At 43.3% G+C, this 21,203-nt stretch overlaps 1 protein-coding gene across 4 annotated transcripts in view; it reads left to right on the top strand.

Annotated features, from left to right (window-relative positions):
- Window positions 1-21,203, top strand: part of JAZF1 (JAZF zinc finger 1) — a 283,712-nt gene that overhangs the window by 150,638 nt on the left and 111,871 nt on the right. For all 4 annotated transcript variants that reach the window (XR_014796087.1, XM_084896406.1, XM_084896408.1 and 1 more), the window contains exon 2: window positions 8,889-8,961. Coding sequence is in view for 3 of the 4 variants with exons in the window: in XM_084896406.1 (XP_084752532.1) it covers window positions 8,889-8,961 (73 nt within the window). In the remaining variant the exon portion in view is untranslated. The remainder of the gene's footprint in view (window positions 1-8,888; window positions 8,962-21,203) is intronic.

Genomic DNA, 21,203 nt, shown 5'->3' with positions numbered 1-21,203 from the left:
GAAGTGTCTCTGATCCTCACAGAGAATCGTTCTTCCTACACCACTTAGTATCTTTTTCTGAACTCATGCATCGGTCTGTCTGAGGTTGTCAGCTGTGAAGTGGGTTGTCTGTCTCGCTCAGTTGTGAATCTATGGGCTTAAAATTTCCCTTGAGCAAGTAACACACAAGAATTCAGTATGTCTCTCTGAAAGTGAATTCAGTTTCTCTGTCTCAGTTCAGAAGGGTCCGAGCTTTTATCTAAGTTCAAACAACCTCTCCTATCAGTCTTCTTTTGTAGCTTCCTAACCTGCCCTCTGGCCTCTTGATTTAGACCAGAGCAAACAACGGAAATTGTCATCCACAGCTGTCTAGGAACAGAGCTCAATTTCTCATAATATTCATGTGGCCCCAAAGCAGGGTTTCTCGACGTTGACCTTTTTAGGCCAGATGGTTCATAGTTGGAGGGGCAGGGCTAAGGACTGTTCTGTGTGTGTGCTGTGGGATGTTTAGCAGTATCCTGGCTTCTGCCCACTAGATTCCAGCAGGATTCTCCCCCAGTTGTCTCCATACATTGCCAAACATCCCAGGGTAGGGCTGGGGGGATTGCCCATGGGTGGGGAGGTGTGCCCCTGGCTCAGAACCACTGATTTAAAGTATCTCTAAAAATATCCTGGCTCAGCCAGCATGGTTCAGTGGTTGAGCCTCAACCTATGAACCAGGAAGTCACTGTTTGATTCCCTGTCAGGGCACGTGCATGGGTTGCAGGTTTCATCCTCAGTGGGGGATGCAGGAGGCAGCCAATCAATGATTTTTCTCTTATCATTGATGTTTCTATCTCTTTCTCCCTCTTGTTACCTCTCTGAAATCAATAAAAATATTTTAAAGATATATATTGTAAAAATAAATAAAAATATTGTTACTAATGAATATTGGCTCTTCAGCTCTACTACCCTACTACCCACAGACTTCTCACGTGTGCTTTCTGCCTCAAATTTAATGCCATTTTTAGATTCCCTAATCTCACCCATGACTGACTGCCTATGTCTCACTCTATTTCTTCAAAACCCAACTGAGTTCGAATTAGACCTTCCCAAATTAGACTTATCTGACCCCTTTCCGTTATTCTGAATTTTGCATTATTTTGTAGCCCTCCGAACATCTGTGCTTAACAGGACCTGTTTTTTCCTATAAACGTAGATGCTGGTCCAGTCATTTAGACGGGGGTCTGTTTTCCTCTTCTACCTGACTGTCTGAGCTGGGTGCTTTTCTTTGTGTCTTTTGTGTTGTGCGTATCCAGGGCCTTCATTTACTCGGCATAATCACAGTGAGCCCCGGCTGAGGATTTGTGGCCTCTGAGACCTGTCCCTCAGGCGGCTCCCATTTTGGTGGGGTGTGGAGATAGATTAGCACATATATGTAGTACAGCACGCAGTAGAGGTGGTCTGCAGGCCAGCGCCTTGGGGATGGGGAGGATTTCCTTGGGCAAACAGTTGTAGGCAAAAGGGATGAAAGGTCTATTTCCATAAACAGCCTTGGAGAGGACTTCCGGAGCCTCGTTTCCCCGCCTTCCCTTTTGGCCCTTAGTGTCACCCACCAGCATCCACCTCCTCTTGCAGGTACCTGCTATTCCTACAGGAGGGGGGACATGGAAACTCCTATGGTCTTTGTATTACCTGCTACTTGGTTCCACCATCAGGCTCATTCCGGGAGAAGCAGACATGCAAATGTCGGTGTGCATGCATACGTGCATGTTGGATTAATGGAGCCACGTTTTGGCCTTACTTCTGTTTGAAAGGATTTTATTGTTGTATAATCCCAGCACCCCAGTCTCCAGGGCTGCTGCATACGGGTGTGCAGATTGTGTGCTTCACAAGCACATCTGGCAGCCACGATGGTCTCTGGCAGGCTCTCTGTCACAGGCAACAAGGTGAGAGGGAGCTTGAGTGGATAGATTACTCCTTGTCGCCACTAAAGAGGATGGACTGAGAGCGTCTTAGACTCAGGGTTCCGTATTTTATACTTTAGGAAAAAATAGTCACAACTCTCAGGCAGTCAGTGACTCTAGGAATTTGATGGGTTGGTAAAGAGTTAGAAAGCACCCTAGTCAGAACTGTCTGTTTCTAGTAACTTTAAATATATTTTTATTGATTACAGAGAGGAAAGGGAGGAGGGAGAGAGATAAAAACACCAGTGATAAGCGAGAATCATTGGTTGGCTGCCTCCTGCACACCCCACACTGGGGATCGAGCCCGCAACCCGGGCATGTGCCCTGACTGGGAATTGAACACTGACCTCCTGGTTCATAGGTTGATGCTCAACCACGGAGCCACGCCAACCAGGCTATTTCTAATAACTTTAAGCTTCTGGCCATGCCAGATTCCACAGGGCTGCAACGTGCCGTGTTTGTTTATAAATCAGCCTCCCCGCATATTGTCGACAGGGGTCTCGGCTGACTAATGTTTATTCATTCACTTGTGGAGCAAAACTTGGGCTACAAATGTGAACACGAATGCTTTTTTTAATAGATGGTGTTATTGGGCTGCGCGGTGTCCCTGACTTTCAGATATTTAACTCGTAAAGTTTACAGCAACACTTAACTGCGTCTGGATTCCACATTGAATTTGGGAAGGCAAGGATCTCACTGTAATTTGCACTGACTGCCCTGTAATGGAAATTATGGCTTGGGAAAAGTTTCAAATGACGTGTCTATAAACTAAGGAAAAGTTGATCCATTTAAAGGCTGGTTATGTGCAATTGTGGGATTTTTTTTTTTTTTTTTTTGAAAGGGTCATTGCCAACAAGAAATACGTATTTCAGCAGCTGAAGTAAACTAGCCATGAATTAAAAGTTGGTCTTTGTAAATTGTTGTTTCATCAAATTCGGCCCTGAACATGGAGTGAGTTTAGCAGAGCTGTGCTGGGCTCTTAAGAGAGCTGTAAAGGTTGTGTGAGTCCAGTGTTGCCGTTGGACGGTGGCACTGAGCGGGCCTAAGAGGACAAACAGCCTTTCATTGGTCAGGACGCTGGCCCGGGGGGACTGGGGACACAGGGCTTGCTAGTCCTCGCCCTGCAGTGAAGTGGGTTTGTGTCAGCAGGTATGTCACTTCCCCTTCCCGGCGTCCATTTATCTGTTTCTTGGCTCCTGTCCCCAACTTCCCTCCCGACCCTTTGTTTGTTTTAGTATCTCCCATTCATGTTCATGACTTTCCCTCAAATGTCTAATGATCATTCCTTGACTGTTCTTGGCTCATATGTAAGACCGAGGCAATAAAAAGCTGATGAGAGGCTGTGGGTGGAGGCGCGGACGGGGCCTGCTGACCGGGGACTTAGCTGCAGGGAGATCATTTAATTAGGGGAGAGCCAGATGTCCACATCTGGAACTCTCTTCTCCGAGCCCACGTAACTTCATCAGCGAGGAATCCCCCTGACAGGCTGCCCGTGGCCCTGGGAACCGCGGAGTGGGCGTATTTCCCTTCCGCCCCTGTCCTCAGCTCTGTGTGGGCAGGCCAGGAGACAGTCTGGGCTCGCTTTCCCCCGCAGCAATAAAAGGAGTCGCGCAATAGTGAGCGGTAACCTTTTGCTGAAGGCCTTGCCTTCAGTTTGTAAAAACATACTTCTGTGAAGAGCAATAAAACGAGGTATGCCTGCGCTCTCCCAGTCCACCTCACCTGTGCTTCATCTCCTGGTTCAGTGTCTGGATAATCAACCTTTTCAACAACCCTGTTTTCAGCCCTGATCCTTCCGTTCCTTGCCTGTTGCTGTTCATGGCACCTTCAAGTCCACGGCCTCCCTGGAGCTTCAGCAAGTGGGTTCCCCTCCTTTACCATGGGTCTCCCCTGCTGCGGGCACTAGAAATTGTAGCTTCCTCTACTCGCTAGGGCAGTGGTCGGCAAGCTGCGGCTCTTGAGCCATGGTTTGTGAGCCATGGTTTGCTGCGCTGTTGACTAATGAGTTTGCCAACCACTGCTCTAGGGGCTCAATCACAAGGAACAACAACAGCTGTAATTATTGCAATTGAGAGGCCAGTGGTCGGCAAACTCATTAGTCAACAGAGTGGCAAACCCTGGCTCACGAGCCGCAGGTGGCTCCAGAGCCCCTGTTTGCCTACCACTGCTCTAGGGGGATCCGTCTTTCAAAGCACTGGTCGGAATACTTACCTGCTGATGTCTGCCTTTCCTTCTGTCTCTTGGAGTTTATCCCTTTACTTTAGCAGGACTTGGATGGCGAGGGAAACAAATGCCCTTGACCCATCTGCCATGTTAGACCAAAGTCTTCCATTTTCACACCCTAAAATTAATTGACATATCCATTCACCCATTGCTGTGCATCTCCTAATGCTGGGCCCCGAGCTGAGTGCCAGAGAGCTGAGGAAGGCCGGGACAGTGCCTCGCCTCTGAGAAGCAGGGGAAGGAAACGCTGTGCGGGGACAGAGCCTGAGGGGTGCAGTGACATACGGACAGGGACATACGGACAGTGACATACGGACAGTGACATACGGACAGGGACATACGGACAGTGACATACGGACAGGAACAGTGCCAGCCTGAAGTGGTGCAGAGACCGGAGGGGGGGTGACAGCTCGGCCGAGACGTTGGGGAAGGCCAAGCTGAATGAACGAAAACCCTGTGGCTTCGTGAATCCCACTGTGGGGAAAGGCTGCGACCAGACCGCGCCCATTAATTATTACCGAGCGAGTCCAAGGAAAAGTGGTGTATCCGGCCCAGATCTTCAAAATCGCTCTGCTGGCTGGGTGGGCCTTGGTCTCTCCAGGGTCCTCCAGCTACAAATGGCCTGCTGCTCCCCACCCACGGCCTCCCAGACTTCTCACGGTTGCCCTGCACACTCAGAAAAGAGTCTGGTGGCCTTGGGAAGATCAAAAATTGCAGAAGGCCTTCCCAGGGTGCGGGACATTGCATCTGCCCCTCACTGCTGCCTCCCAGCCTGTGAATAGCTCGCTGCTGACAGAGACCTTGTCAGTGTTGTTGAGAGGTGCTACTGCTAATCTCTCTGACTTTTTCTTTAAGATTGATTTCAGAGAGAGGAAAGGAGAAGGAAAGAGAAAAACAGCTATGATGAGAGAGAATCATTGATTGGCTGCCTCCTGCACACCCAACATCGGGGATCCAGCCTGCAATCCAGGCAAGTGTCCTGACCAGGATTGAACAGTGACCTCCTGGCTCGTGGGTCATGCTCAACCACTGAGCCACACCAGCTGGGCTCGACTTCCTTATTATAAGGAATTTCATGTACTTGAAATTCCAGCAATGTGGAACAGCTAAAGCATAGCCAAAGCCCATGAGCCCATCAATTAACCTGTTAACCCAGCAAACAACCTTGATAGTGTTTCATTGAGGCTTGAAGATAGCACCACAAAAGGCCCAATATGTCACACATTCAGACTGGATCCCAACACTAGGGTCAGCAGGGCTGGTTGGCGGGGCCCTACTGATGAACTTGAACTCTGTGAGTGTGCTAGAGGTGGTATGAGGCAGAAAACAGGAACCTCTCAGTGTGTGTTTTGGCTATCCCCCGCCCTGCTGAAAAAATTGGTTTCTCTGCCTTCTCCTTTCAGTGATAAAAACATGACAGAACTGATGTGTGGCTGCAGACAGCAGCCACGTTATAGAAAAGCTTGCATCCTTGCCAGTTGCCAGCCTAAGGAGCATCACGTGGCCATGAGAATCCAAGTGTTTCTATCCCACAGCCCATCCCCGGAGGCGGATTCTATCGCTGGGCAATAGCAGCCAGTGTTCCAGTTTCATATTTTTATTGGCATCGTAAACAGACAAGCGGGAGAACTATCTGGGAGGCTGTGTGTGGCAGCCCGCGCAATTCATATCGCATTTCTTTTTGTAGCAACTGAGAGTGAAAAAGTGCTCTGTGCTGCAGCACACGGTACAGGGATGTCCTCACTGAATGTGGTCCTATCCAGTGGGTTGCGCTATTCTCAGTTCATGCTGACAACGTGCGTACGTTAGTCCATGAAGTGGTGAGTCAGGGTCACCACGAACCAGCCAGCCAGGAAGCGTGTGAGGAGGCTCCGCTGGTCCCTCCGTAGCGCCGGGCAGCTGCTCCTTGTGGGCACCGAGGACCTCCTTTCGTTTTAAGAACTTGAAGCTTTAATGGATGCTTGAAAGGTCGCCCAAGGAAGCATCGAATGTGGACAAGATGTTTTAGGCCTGATGCACGTCTCTCTGGAAGTTCTGCTTTCCTGTTGGGTACCAGAGTCTGCATCCTTGACAAAGAGGAGAATCCTGCCTGAGGTGCTTCCAGACGGTCTTTTTGTCAAGGGGAGGGTGGCATTTAGAAGCTTCTGGAAGTTCATTTCACCATTCATAATTTCAGGGCATGTGAGCCTAAGTCCAGATAATGGAAGGTGATGAAACAAAGTAAGAAAACACTTCAAAACCTTGCTTTGAAAATAGAAGGCAAACATTCTTGATTCTTTGTGAAGCAATATTACAAGTTTGTGTGAATGTCGATGGTCAACAGCATTTTGGGGGGCATAAGATACTTTCTTCCCCTTTTCCAGAGAGGTACAGGATCGTGAAGAAGAATACAGCCTAGTTCAGTGGATGAACATTGACCCATGAACCAAGAAGTCACTGGTTGATTCCTAGTTAGGCCAGATGCCCAGGTTGCTGGCTCGGTCCCCAGTAGGGGGCGTGCAGGAGGCAGTGATTGAAGTTTTTATCTCTCTGTCCCTCTCCCTTCCTCTCTAAGAAAAAACTAATAAAAAAATTGAAAAAGAGAGTAATACAAATTGTGTGTGTACATCTACACATACAAACTAATAAATGAAAAAAACAAAAAGTAAAGGTAGCTAAGAAGGTAATAATGAAACTATTTCAAAAATTATATAATTTGGAAGCAAAGGAAAGCTTTAGAAGATGGTTTGTGGGAATACTGTTTGTTATACTGGGCATCAGTTACAAAAATAAAGGCAAAAGTGGAGGACATAAAAATGTCAATTGGCCTCTTAACTCTTTCCCCTTTACACACACATTTTTGTTTCTGAAAGTTCTTTTCTTTTGCAATAACACACCTTATGTAATCATGCATTCTCTCTGAAGGAATGCGTTCCAATGAATCAGATTCAGGCCCCGTATCAAAAGCTAAGTGCCTCGAGCATCTATTCCTAAACTTGAAGCAAAATGGTTTTGTGCGTTTTTGAGATGTTTTCCACACAGACATTTGCAAATCATCACTCTGTTCTTTCTCATCTTTCTCCTTTCTGTTTGTTTTCCTGGCTTCTGCCTCCACTCTCTCGTGCCTCACTTCGGTAAGCACCTAGAAAGACCTTGCGGGATGGGTCTGTCAGTCACCATTTGCGCACATGGCCTGCCCAGCATTCCAAGGGACCGTTTTTAGGAATAAAACACCTTTCCCCGGTGAGCATTGTCCGCTGCCTCCTCTCCAGTGAGCACAAGTGAAGTGCACAAAGCATACCTCTCTGAAATGGGACATACTTTGGGGCTACAGCAAACTTAGATGAGCGTGAGTATGGGCTGCGTTTGAAAACCAGGTTTCCCTTGAAGAGTAGTTTGTGTCCGTGCATTTAGATAAACACAGGGTAGTTCTAGGCCAGTGACCTCAGACCGACTCAGCTGCAGCGTGATCGTTGTAGGAGAGCAAATGCTGACCTACCCTCTGTCCTCACTTGTGCTGTCAAACCCTTGAGACCCTATTGGAGGAAGCCATTTAGAGAATCTTTGTCTCTTGTTTCAGAAATTGGCTTTTAAGGACCTACAATGGCAAAGGCCCAGGAAGCAGGGTTTGTGAATAAAAAGTCTCTGACATTCTTGGCAGAGGAGAAAGTGTGAAGTGAATGTGACGTGACGAACACACCAGGAATAAGTCTGCCACGACTGTCCGGGTTTACTCTGCCAGTGGGAAGCCCCGTGGATGGATTTTTGTGCTGTCGTTTTGCCCCATCTCCTTGCCACTGTGTCTGCACCCGTGCCCATCCCCTGCTAGTGCCTTTTGGAGTTCGTGGGTGGATCTTACTTGTACCACGTGCAGGAAGCACTTCCTGTACCAAGGTGCTGGGAACGACACCTGTCATTACATCAAAGCAGGTGTGACCGCCAAGTGCAGCTGGAAGAGTTCTAACAATGAGATGGTTTTAAAGGAGGTTAAAATGAAAAGAAATCCGTGTGCAGCGTCTGAACCTTTTTCTGAGAAAACAAAAATGTGCTCCTCTTCCTCCAATCTCACTGAATAAATGAATTTTTTTTGCACATTTAGCAGTGTGGGTTTTTCTTTGGTGCTGTGATTAGCAGCCTCATAGAGGTTGCTATGGCGTTGAATTCTGTCTCTTGAAGTGGAAAAACCCCTCAGAAAAATGTGGTGTTTGTGGATTCCAAACCAGTATGAGGATTTCTGATTGAGTCTAGAAAAGTTATAATAAACTCATTCTACAATTAGAAAGTTGAAGAGCTGCCCTCCGGGACGTGAATCCCAATCCAGAAACGTGCTCAGCAAACGAGAACAATGCCCCGTAGATTTTCAAATTGATGGCTCTTTCCAATGGCAACTAATTTGTTCCAGCCTTGAAGTGAGCATAATTAACAGAGACTTTCTTTCTTAGGCCGATTAACCAGCGAAAACCATGCCAACATTGTAACTGTAAGCAGTGAAAACCAATATTTATGAGGGGGATTGGGCAAGAGTTTGCGTGACAGATGGACATTTTATCACTGTTGATGTTTGGAATTCCCTTGAAAAGTAATGCAATATCTTGTTATTTGCGAATGAATGGACAAACGATTGTGCTTTGCCGGGTTTTCTTTAAAAAGAGGTATACTAAATTAATTTTTTTCTCTGTCTCGCCTTTATTACTTTATGTTAGGTAGGCTCATATATTCTGATGCAAAAGCTGAAATTCATAATTGTGTTTTTTATTACAGATACAGATCCACGTGTTTTAGAAAAACAAGAATTACAGCAGCCAACCTATGTTGCTCTCAGTTACATTAATAGGTAAGTCGTTTACAGAATTTATAGCAACCTCCTATCTGCTGCATGCTTTTTTTTTTTTTCAATGTAACTTTTGACAGAGTAGAAAAAAAAAATGTCTTCAGTTTTAAAATATTTACGGGAGGTTATTGAAAATCAACCTTTCTATGGAATGTTCTTGTGTCTCCGTTGGGGAGATCAGGAGGCAGTTTGTTCTCTGGGCATAAGGCTGAAAAACGGCTGATTTATAAGCTCATTCGGGAACTATTTCGTATGCAGAGTTCGAATATACTCTTTGGACTTCATAGGGCAGTTTGGAGATTAATGGATTTATGTTTGGGTGAAACTTTTAAATGCTGGGGTGAAGAGGCATTTTATGAATTAGTGCATTGTTTGCGTATCATCAGAATATAACACATTGAAATAACTCAGTATCAGAAAGCTATTTAGTAGAGCTCATCTTTGAGTCAAAACGTTGTCAGCAACTGAACTATGGTGAGTTTTTACTGAAAGTGAACATGTGAGCACAAGTTTAGAGAACAGTTAGAACCTGATCTATCAAGTCTGGAAGAGGATGTGGTGTTGCAGCCAACGCAGATATTTAAGGAGACAGTGATTTTTGCAGAGAACCCGAAATCAGCTTACAGTAAGAAAACTCATACCCCTGAAGAGAGAAAAGCACAGCAAACTAACTTTTTGTTTGTTTGTTTGTTTGTTTGTTTGTTTGTTTAGAGAAAATGTTCTTATCCCCCCCTATACCCCCTACCCCGCACTCATGCCTTCAACCCCCTGGTGTCTGTGTCTATGTGTCTGTGTCTGTGAATGAGTTCGATCCCCAATAGGGGGCGTACAGGAGGCAGTTGATCAATGATTCTCTCTCATTATTGATGTTTCTATCTCTCTCTCCCTCTCCCTTCCTCTCTGAAATCAATAAAAATATATTTTTTAAAACATTATTAAAAAGATAAATACTCTGCCAGGTGTGATTCAAGGGTGATAACCAAGCCTAACTTGGTTGGTTAGGCTTAATACTCATACACACAAGTCCTTTGGTTGAACTAGTTTTTAATGGGAGCGACAAACTCTGCTCATAATTCAATGCATTGCCTTTCTATTGACTCTCCCTTGTTTATATACAACGAAACGTGTGTTTTTAGTCATTGGTACCAGAGCTGAGGTTCAGGGTCTGAGGTGGAAAGTTGGGAATGAGTTACTTGTACTGTTTCATTTTAATGCCTTTTTAGAAAACCTGGCTTCCGTCTTGTCTAGCGAGAACTTTGGAGTTGACTGTGCTGTGTCAAGCTCTTTTATGAAGCGTGTTTATAACGGATTCGTTAGCATAAGCATTTATTTGAATACCTGTTTTGTGTTTCCTACTTCCCTGAAAGTGAGAGAAAAGATCTCTAGTTTATCATGACCCATAATTTTTGAGATATTTTAAAGTAGAACACCTTCAAAACCACATCAGAATCAAATAAAGATGTTTATGTGTTATTTCCAGTGGTTAGCATGGGTTTGGGAAAGTCTTTAATTATACATTAGAATTATGTGAGTGTTAATTAGCCTAGTTATAGTGAAGGATGGGACATCCTTATAGATTAACTGTGGTATTAAGTAGAACTTTTTACTGGTGTGGTTATTATGTTTTGGGTAAAATATGTTACCTGGATATATACAAATTCATGTGATATTAACTGTGGTATTAAGTAGAACTTTTTACTGGTGTGGTTATTATGTTTTGGGTAAAATATGTTATCTGGATATATACAAATTCATGTGATACCAAGCCTTGTTCTATTAAGAGTCTATGAGGTTTTCACGTTCATTCCTCCTGATTAAATTGTCAGCCATGATGGCAGCAAGGATCTATTCATTACACAGGTGTTATACTCACTAAAGAAATACACACTCTGGCCCTCGCCGGTTTGGCTCAGTGGATAGAGCATCAATCTACAGACTGAAGGGTCCTGGGTTCAATTCCAGTCAAGAGCACATGCCCAGGTTGTGGGTTCGATCCCCAATAGGGGGCATACAGGAGGCAGTTGATCAATGATTCTCTCTCATTATTGATGTTTCTATCTCTCTCTCCCTCTCCCTTCCTCTCTGAAATCAATAAAAATATATTTTTTAAAACATTATTAAAAAGATAAATACTCTGCCAGGTGTGATTCAAGGGTGATAACTTAGTATCAACTTTGCAGTGGAATATGCCTGAATCCTAGAGAGTTAGCGTAATCAGTGGGTGTGAGATTTCTTGGATGAGTCTTCTGGAAGAAAATGAGTCATTTTTTAAAAATAATATTTTATTACTACAGCATTGTAGACAATTTTAAAGTGTAATCAAACAAAAAAATTTTTAATTAAAATGTCACATTCCCACCATCCAGCTATCACTACTGATAACACCTTAACAGATTTTCAAGTTATTAAACACACACACACACACACACACACACACACACACAGCATGGTTCAGTGATTGAGTGTTGACCTATGAACCAGGATGTTACAGTTCGAGTCCCTGTCAGAGCACATGCCTCAATTGTGGGCTTGTCCCCCAGGAGGGGGCATGCAGGAGGCAGCCAATCAATGATTCTCTCTCATTATTGATGTTTTTATTTCTCTCCATCTCTGAAATCAATAAAAATATATTTGGCCTTAGCTGGTTTTGCTCAGTGGATAGAGCATCAGCCTGTGGACTAAAGGGTTCCATGTTTGATTTCGGTCAAGGGCACAAGCTCAGGTTGCAGGCTCGATCCGCAGTAGGGAGTATGGAGGAAGCAGCCAATCAGTGATCCTCTCTCATCAATGATATTTATCTCTCTCTTCTCTTTCCCTTCTCTTTTAAATCAATAAAAATATATTTAAAAAGCATGCAACAAGAAATGTTCACACAGGTTATGTGTGTGTATATGTGTGTATGTGTGAATATATGTGTGTGTGTGTATATATATATATATATATATATATATATATATATATAGTCATTGATCTCTGCTTTTCCATTTCAGCACACTTGAATGTAATCTATATCTAACCCAGATCATATTTAGATTTTCCCAGATAAAACAAACAAATCCTTTAGAGTTGTCTGTCTCATCCAATGTCCAAACCAGAACACTGCATTACACCTACATGTTTTCCCCTCGTTTCTTTCCAACTGTCTGCACAATCCCTTCTATTAACAGTGACCAGAGAAGGGCCAGGTGTCCCACAGGAGGCTCCTTCCTCTGGGTTTCCTTTTCGTTGTCTTCCTGAAGAGGTCGTTTAGTGAGTTCCTCCATTTTCTGTGTTTGCTATAAACTATTGTAGAATTTGGGTCTGGAGAAGATGCATCTTGAACCCATCACATTATTGTATTTAGAGTCCTGAGAAATCAGAGGACTTACCCCATGTCATCTTAGCTAGTAAAGTAGACTTGTGTATGGGGATTGACACTTTTACTAGTGATTTCTAGGTGAAGGGGACCGTGTATGGAAGGTTGCCCAGGTTACTAACAACCCTCCTCTCTCGGGATCCCTTTCTAAACAGTACCACATTCATAACATGATACTTAACACATGGTAGACCCTCTGGATGTTTGTTTGTAGATAGTAAATAAACACCTAGTAAATGGAAGAGGGCAGAGCAACAGGCAGCAGCATGGAGGAAGCCATGTCTGGCCATAGGGAAAGTCTGCTAAAAGCACTCATGAGGGCCTTTGCTACAAAAGGGATGCATTGGAAGTCACCAAGCCAGTGCGGATTCAAGAAGAGACCAATGTGGGTTAAAATGTGAAGGAAAAAAAAGTCTGCTTAATAGAAGTATCCTGACTACAGCAGAAAATAGGACTATAAAAATTTTGAACAAATAAAAAAAGTTTCTTTTTCTTAAACCTCAGGGAAAAGTAAAATCTAATTTTGCTGAGCAGTGAAGGCAGGAAAAGAATTAATATTTTGCTGCCTGTATATCCATTTATCCAACGCTAATGGGCTTTGGGGTGTGTCAGAATTGAGATGAAAGTTTCTTTGGCAATAACATTTATTGAAATCAACAGAGTTTGGATCCTTAAAATGGAGCTACCTTTTTTTATTATGAAAAGAATTGAGTAGAAACTGGATCCTTTATTTATATCTATCTAACGTTGCTTCACTTCACTCTCTTGAACATAATGTATCAAACAAACCTTTCATTCCTTTAAAAATAGATCTGTTACAATCCCTGCACAAATTTAAAACAGAAATAGTTTAATGAGAATGAGGGAGACTGAATGAATTAGTGAAGGTGGTGGGAATAATTCTGCAGGGGGAAAAAAAGATGGGTATATATTGCAAGGATAGGAAGTTCTGCTAATTTTGTAATGTGAGGAACAATGACAAGTCTGTGTAATGGGAAATTTAATTGTTTAGTCTGTATATTACTTATGCATCTGGAAAATATCGTGTAAAAGGCAAGAAAAAAAAACTAGAAGATTTTGAGTAAGAGAATATAGAAGAAATAACACTATAAAAGCAAAAATAATACTTTTACACCTTGTGTTATAATATTCTCCATTTTATGGATGCAGAAGTTGAGACTCAAGTTAAATAACTTGCCCTAGTTGGGGGGGAGGGGGTGGAACCTGGGCAATACTGGGTTCAAATCTGCCCCATCAGGCTCTTGGATCTGTGCTCCTAATCACTGTGTAGCCTGACTTGTTGGGCTATCAGAGAGGAAAGTTCTAGTTTAGAAACGTAAGGAGGGAATTTGGAAAACCAATGGAAAAATTGGATAGGACAGTTGGGCAGAGGGAGCACATACAAAAATAAGAGTAATTCCCAGGCTGTAAATAATTGGAGGGTAGCCGCCTAGTAAAATGAAAAGTAGGAGACAGCAGAAGCTAAAAATGTTATGAGAGGTGACCAGTAACCCCTGCATGACATAATGCCACCAGGAAATAAGTGCGCAAGGCACCTCCCAGCTTAGCAGGCCTTGGCTATAGAGGGAAGGGACGCCTTAGCATCTTAGATGGGGAGGAAAGGAAGGGCAGAGCCTGGGGGGAACTGGGAAACTGCCCTCCCCCTCTTCCCAAGGGGGTGGGGGAGTTGCAGGGTGAAGTCAGCTGAGTCTCCATAAGAAAGCTGATGCGAAGCCCTCGGTTGCATCTGGATATTTCCTTCAGGTTATTATGATGTAGTTCAGGTGACAAGATAGTGAAATGAATAACTGCAATCATTTAAAGAGATCATAACAAACATTGTCATGGCTATCAATTATACTATCTTCTCTACAAACTGCTTTTATTAAAATAATATAAATAGAAGTTCCCAAATTAACTTTAATTGTTTAAATATGCATAGCATTTTTTGGATAAGCTATACATATTTGGATAAGCTGTGAAAGAATATCATGCTTAGGCACAAGTTGGTACTTCTTATACCCAATCCTTGTCATTTACTAATAAACATGTAATATTCTTTCTACCTAAATGACAGCTCTACTCAAATTCCTGGCACTGCTTGGTACAGTAGCAGTTAGGTTTGACCTCCTAGAAATGGATTTTTATTTAGCCTAGTGTTTGTTATTAAAGTTAAGCAGAAAATTCTAAAATGAATTTTGCAGAACAGTAATTCCAAGGGGTATTTGCCAGTTTCACACACACGTGCGCGCGCGCGCACTCACACACACACACACACACACACACACACACACACACACACAGACAACTGAGGTACTCACAGAAGGGTTCTTTGGTCAGTTAAGTTTGGGAAATCCAGGGTTAAGTAAAAAGGGTTTCTTTACCTTGGGATTATCAAATCCTCTCCTCTGCTGACCTCCAGAAGGGATAATGTAATTCTAATATGTACCTGATCTCAGAGCACTTCTTCCTGAAGCATCTGATGGGACTAGGTCCACACATCCGTGTCGGGCACTGCTAGAATTAACATTTCCGCTGACATCCTCGGCTCCCCAGAGGAACCCCTGAGCCTTTCCTTCAAGCAGCTTTCTATGCTGTTTCTGATCCAGATACGGAATGCTGTTTTTATTCTCATAGTCAACGGGGGGGAAGGAGGACAAAATTGTGCCTTTGCTAACTCCATTTACTCCTACACTTTTAATAAGGATCCAATACTTCTCAATACTTGCCCGCACACCTAGCTGGCTTTTTTATTTTTATTTTTATTTTTTTGGCTTAGAAACTGTCACTGTTTACCCCCCAAGTATTGGGTCGGCAACTAAGTAATTGCGGATTTTTTAAAGAAAATCAAAGACAATTTTTTCATGGAACTAAATAACTTTATTCTGTAATGTATTGCCCATTTTGATCAATGACTTTTTGCCATCTTTCAGGCAGCATCATAATCCCTCGTTCAAAAAACTTCTGGTTTTTATTAGCAAAAAACTGAATCAGGTACGATTTGACATCATCATCATTATTGAAATTTTTACCATTCAAGGAGTTTTGTAAAGATCTAAACAAAAAGTAATCAGATGGTGCAAAGTCAGGACTATATGGTGGATGTGGCAAAACATCCCAACCAAGCTCCATTAATTTTTGCCGAGTGACCAAAGATGTGTGTGGCCTTGCATTGTCATGATGGAATACAACACCTTTTCGATTTGTCAATTCGGGCCGCTTTTCTTCAACTGCATTGTTTAATTTCGTTAGTTGTTCAATGTAGACATCAGAATTGATCGTTCGGTTGGGTGGTAAGAGTTCAAAGTAGACAATTCCTTTGTAATCACACCAAACTGATAACAAAACCTTCTTTTGATGAATATCAGCTTTTGATGTTGTTTGAGTTGGTTCACCTGGCCTGCTCCACGATCTTTTCCGCTTGATATTGTTGTAAACAACCCATTTTTCATTGCCAGTTATCAGTCGTTTTAAAAATGGATCATTCTCATTACGTTTCTTTAGCAAATCGCAGCTGCTAATGCGTTGCGTTAACTGTGATTCTTTCAGTTCGTGAGGAACCCATGTATCGAGTTTTTGAACATAGCCAAGTTGTTTTAAGTGATTTTCAATGCATGTATGTGATACATGAAGCTTCTCTGCAATCTCACGTGTTGTACTGTGACAGTCCGAATTGATTATTGCTTTGATTAGGGCGTCATCAACTTCAACTGGACGACCAGAGCGTTTTTCATCTTTGAGTGAAAAATCACCAGAACGAAATTTGGCAAACCAATGTTAGCACTGCCGTTCTTTTAAGGCTTTGTCACCATAAACAGCACATAACTTTTTATGAGCTTGCGATGCGTTTTTCCCTTTGCGGAAATAAAAAAGCAAAATATGATGAAAATGTTCCTTTTGATTTTCCATTTTTCAACGAACGCCAAACGAAAACTACAAAACAGATCAAAAAACTTTTTTTACTGATTAACAGCTGAATAGCCAACTATCAAATAACAAAATGTGTTTTACATTTGTAGTACGTCTGCAAACCTAAAAATTCAACTGAAGCCATATATGTGTGAAACCCTCAATTACTTAGTTGCCGACCAATACAATGTAATTCTCTCCTCTCTTTGAAAAAGATGGCGATAGTATGGCCTGGGGAGTCAGCCTGTTCAGCTGAGTCTTGTCTCTGCTCTTCACAAACTATGTGAGCAAGTTGGCAAGTCTCGGGCCTCTGCTTCTTCATCTCTGTTAACAGCAATCCCTTGCTTACTGTATCAAATCAACAAGTGCATATAGAGCACCTATTACAGTGCCTCTGGCACAATGGCATAGGATTATAGGTCTTTTTATTCTTCCTATTCTGCTCATGCTGAGTCACCCTTTTCTCTATCAAACCATACTGCAAAGGAAGCATTGCTCTGGAGTGGGGCCACAACAGTTCCCACCAGGAAGTAAACTCCGGGAGGCAGAGACATTTCCCGTCTCCCACCACTGCGTCCCCACCCCCAGAACAGCGTCTGGCACATAGTAGACTCAATAAATATACATGGAGTAAACGAATGAGTGTAAATTTGTGTGATGGTGAATGAATAAGTGATTGTAGGAACTCTAGCGGGCACTTCTCTGAGAATCCAGTAGCCTCTACTATCCCAGTGCATTGAGAGGGCTGTATACTAGTACAACTTTTACTCAGCATTTATCTGGAATCCAGCATAAAAATATACTAAAGTATGGCCATCACTGGTTCTTCCACCGTAAAGGACTGGACAGAACTATGAGATAATGGGTTTCAGGCTCAGGATATGAAGCAGGCAGCACAAGACTGAGAACCCCAAAACAAAGGAAGCGTAGGAGGTGAGTTCTGTGGTCACCTGGCTCACTCCCTGAGGACAGTTTCCTTATTGAAGGAGAATGAGCTGGAGTTCAGACAGCGCAGTCCCCCTGAGCTAAGAGAGAGAATGCAAAGCAGTCCCCCTGAGCTGAAAGAGAGAGAGGGGGCAGAGCAGTACCCCTGAGCTGAAAGAGAGAGACAGCGGAGTTGGAGCAAGTAGCATAGCACAGGGGCATCGGAGATGAGGCATCTGTGCAGAAAGGGGCCATTAAAGTTTGTACGGGGCCGAAACCGGTTTGGCTCAGTGGATAGAGCATCAGCCTGTGGACTGAAGGGTCCCAGGTTCCAGCAAGGGCATGTACATTGGTTGCGGGCACATCCCCAGTGGGGGGTGTGCAGGAGGCAGCTGATTGATGTTTCTCTCTCATCGATGTTTCTGGCTATCTCTCTCCCTTCCTCTCTGTGAAAAATCAATAAAATATATATTTTTTTTTAAAGTTTGTATGAGGGTCCTTCCTGAGTCCGTGGTTGAGGGTGGACTATACCTGTTCAGGATAAGGCTGAGTCTTACCAAAGAGCAGTGGCAACAGCGGGGAGGATGCAGCAGTGAGATCAGTGGTCAAACAGTGCTGATAAGCATTGCATTCCAGCTCAGTCCGCATGGAAACAACTTGTTAATGCCTTAACCTTCCAATGAGATACTAGAAAGACCTCCAATTAGAAATAAGAACGCTGTCCTAGAAGGTTACCTGCTCTAGAGACACCCTAACAACAAGGCCCCATAAGATTTTCAGAGAAGACAGAGTTTGGAGGTGAATCCTAACATAGTTTGAGCTTTCCACGGATTTGACCGAATAAAGTATAAATCTAGGCCGACACAGGTTTAACATGATCAGCCTGCAATTGAACTGCCTGCTAGAACAAAAATCACTAGTCTTCATAGGAATGAATCAGATAAAAATATGTCTAATGTACAGTAAAAAATTACTAGACATGAAAGACACAGGAAAATCCTTCAACGAGAGGGGGGAAAGAAGTCAATAGAGATCCTCTCCGATGTTAGATTTAGGAAACAAAGACTTTAGCAGTCATTATAAATGTGTTCAAGAACCTAAAGGAAAAATATGCTAAAGAAGAGGTTCTTTTTAATGAAAATAAAATCAGTCTGGATGCTGGGGGGGGAGGGGAGGGTGGCTGTTTTGCTTTTTTTTTTTTTTTTTTTTTTTTTTTTTTTTTTTTTTTTTCAGTTCTGTTACCAAAATGTGAACTGCTTAATGAAAGCTTTCTTCCTCTTTCCCACTTTTGTTCTCACTCCAAAACCTCAGCTAATTCCCCCAAACCCTCATTCTTGCTGTTTCAGTTGGACTCATTTTTGCCAGATTATAGTCTGTCATAGCCTCGTAAAAAATGCAGTAATTAGCCAAGTGTGCACTGGCCTTTTTATTTATTTTATACAAACAAACATTTGATTTTTTTTTTTTAATCTAAAGGCAGTAAGCTTTTTTTTTTTTTTTTTTTTTTCATGAAACCACCTGTTTGTGGTCTTCAGAGAGCAGTCATATTTATTACAGTACAAGACATGCGTTTCTCTTTCCCTCCTTTGTCCACCAGATCTGAAGCTCTGCTGTGTGCCCCAGCCCCAGACTGCAGGCTGGGGCCTAATGCATGCCATAAACATGTTGCATGCTGTTAGATCTCAAACACCAGACCTCGCGCTACCATTTTCTTAGCCTGTGTTTTTATGGACATCGGTTGAAACAAAGCCGAGATGGCTGCCTGCCAGGCTTCCTGTGTAATGTCTCTAACCTGATTTGGCTCACTCACTGTGTTCTGCAAAAAACATGCACATTCGAGGGACACTGGGAAGCTAGAGGGAGCCCTCACGTGGCATTCTGGCTTGCTCCCACAAGTAGCTTGTGCTGCTGGCGCAAAACGCAAGGTGGAAGAGGGGAGTCCTGGCAGAGCCGGGAATCTGATTCCCTTGTTAGGCCTCCTGGAATACTGTACTTTGTCGTCTACAGTTTGTTCTCGGGGCAGTTATTGTTTTAAGACAGGTTGCTTCTACAACTCAACCACAGACCATCTTTTTAGTCTTTCTTATCTCCACCCATCAGTCTTTATGGCGTCTTCATGCTATGCATCTTCCCATCCAGTTCAAAGCTGCATTGCTTTCTTTTCTTTTTCTTTTTTTACAAAAATCTTCAAACTTATTACAGGCCAGTAGAGATTCAGTGAAACTATCTGGAATTAGACTTCTATTTCCTTTGGTCCCCTTTGTAGAAACCGATCCCTTAGACTTTGTCCTAAGCAAGAGCTGCTCTGCTTTCAGTATCTCCACCTGGAACGTTCCCCTGTTGGTCAGAGTCTCCATGGCCGCCTCCTTTTCTGCCACATGTGCCTTGAGACCTCTAAGGTCTCAGCCCTTCTCCTTTGCTTCCACATGCAGGCTGGTTGTTAGATACTAACCTTGAATTTACCATTTTAGATTAATTCCCGTGCTCCAGTGTCCTTGCCCACCCATTGTCTCCAATCTCGGCCTCAGATGCATTTGTCTCTCTCTTAGGCTAGCAGCTGAGAGGCACTCCAGAAAAGCACCTAGCAGTGTCATTCATCCCATCTCAACTGGATCCTCAAGACTGTCCCGTAATCCTTTATCCCTAGTGAAAACTTTGCTGAGTTGATCAGTTTCTAGTGTTTTCCATTTCCAGGTTCAGTCTCAACTTCCCTCCCTCACCTTCTAATTCATCTGGGTCTTTCATCCACGTTTGCTTCATTTTCTCTCTCTTGTTCAAAACTGGCACCATAGCCTGTATTCCACAGCCATCTCTGGTCTCTGTGGCCTCAAACCGCCTCTCCTCTGGCTCCTTTAGTCATACCCAATGTTAATGTAATGGCAGGTACCCATCTGCATTCTTTCTCAATGCAGGTATATATATATGGGGGGTTATTTGTTTGTATAAAACTGTGAGAGATGGAGAGAGGAAAAGAAATATACAAATATACAGATCTCTCTCTACATATAACACACACACTTCTCTTTTTGTTTTTTATTTAATATCTCTCTAGGTCAAAGTGGGAGATAGCTCTAATTCATTCTTTAATGGCTACTACAATATGTAAATTTCTAAGATATGAATGTACAACAACTCAACTCTTCCACTACTAATTGGTGGACATTCATGTTGTCTCTAGATCTGTTTGCATGTGCGTGTGTGTATTAAAGCAGTGCTGGAGACCAGCTGGAGTGGCTCAGTTGGTTGAGCATTACCTGTGTATCAAAAGGTTACAGTTCCATTCCCGGTCAGGGCACATGCCTGGGTAGCAGGTTCAATCCCAGGTTGGGGCATATATGGCAGGCAACTGATTAATGTTTCTCTCTCTCTCTCTTCCTCTCTCTCTCTCTCTCTCTCTCTCTCTCTCTCTCTCTCTCTCTCTCTCTCTCTCAGCGTGTCCTCAGGCAAGAAGTAAAAGTAAGCAAATAAATAATAACAGTGGTGCAGTGTAAATTGACCCCTGGTTTGTTGTGCAGGCCAGCATTTCTTTGGATTTCTACACTAGTGGAATCTAGGTTAGATTACCTCCCTTTCCGGCCAGTGCCTTTCCTGTCACACTTGGAATAAAAGGGAAACTCCTCCCCATGGCCAAGAAGGCTTCTGTGATCGGGGCCCTCACCTCTACAGCCTCCCCACCTCACCTGCCACCCTCACCACAAATCCTACTCTTGAGCACACCCAGCTCATCCTCATCCCAGTTTTTCTCCTGGCTGGTCCCACTGCTGGGATGCTGTTTATTCCATTTGAGCTTCACGCAGTTTGCTTTCTCACCTCCTTAGGTGTTTAGTCTTTGAATAAATTCGGGAATAATAGACACAGTTTTATATGTACCGCCCAGTCTCTGTTTTATTCATCTTTCTATTTCCTGCCTCTTCACACCCACAAGTACAGGGGATACTGTGTATAGTGGCAAATTTCAAAAAGGTATGACCTTGGAGATCCCCCTCCACCGCCACCATACACGTTTACAGAATGACTCGAGGCACTACACCTCTCTTATTTCATTTGGAAATTCAGA

Source organism: Pipistrellus hanaki, assembly GCF_964339955.1.
Source record: "Pipistrellus hanaki genome assembly, chromosome: 10".
Classification (NCBI taxonomy): domain Eukaryota; kingdom Metazoa; phylum Chordata; class Mammalia; order Chiroptera; family Vespertilionidae; genus Pipistrellus; species Pipistrellus hanaki.
The sequence above is the reverse complement of the archived record's forward strand: the minus strand, read 5'-3'. Positions and strand labels throughout refer to the sequence as shown.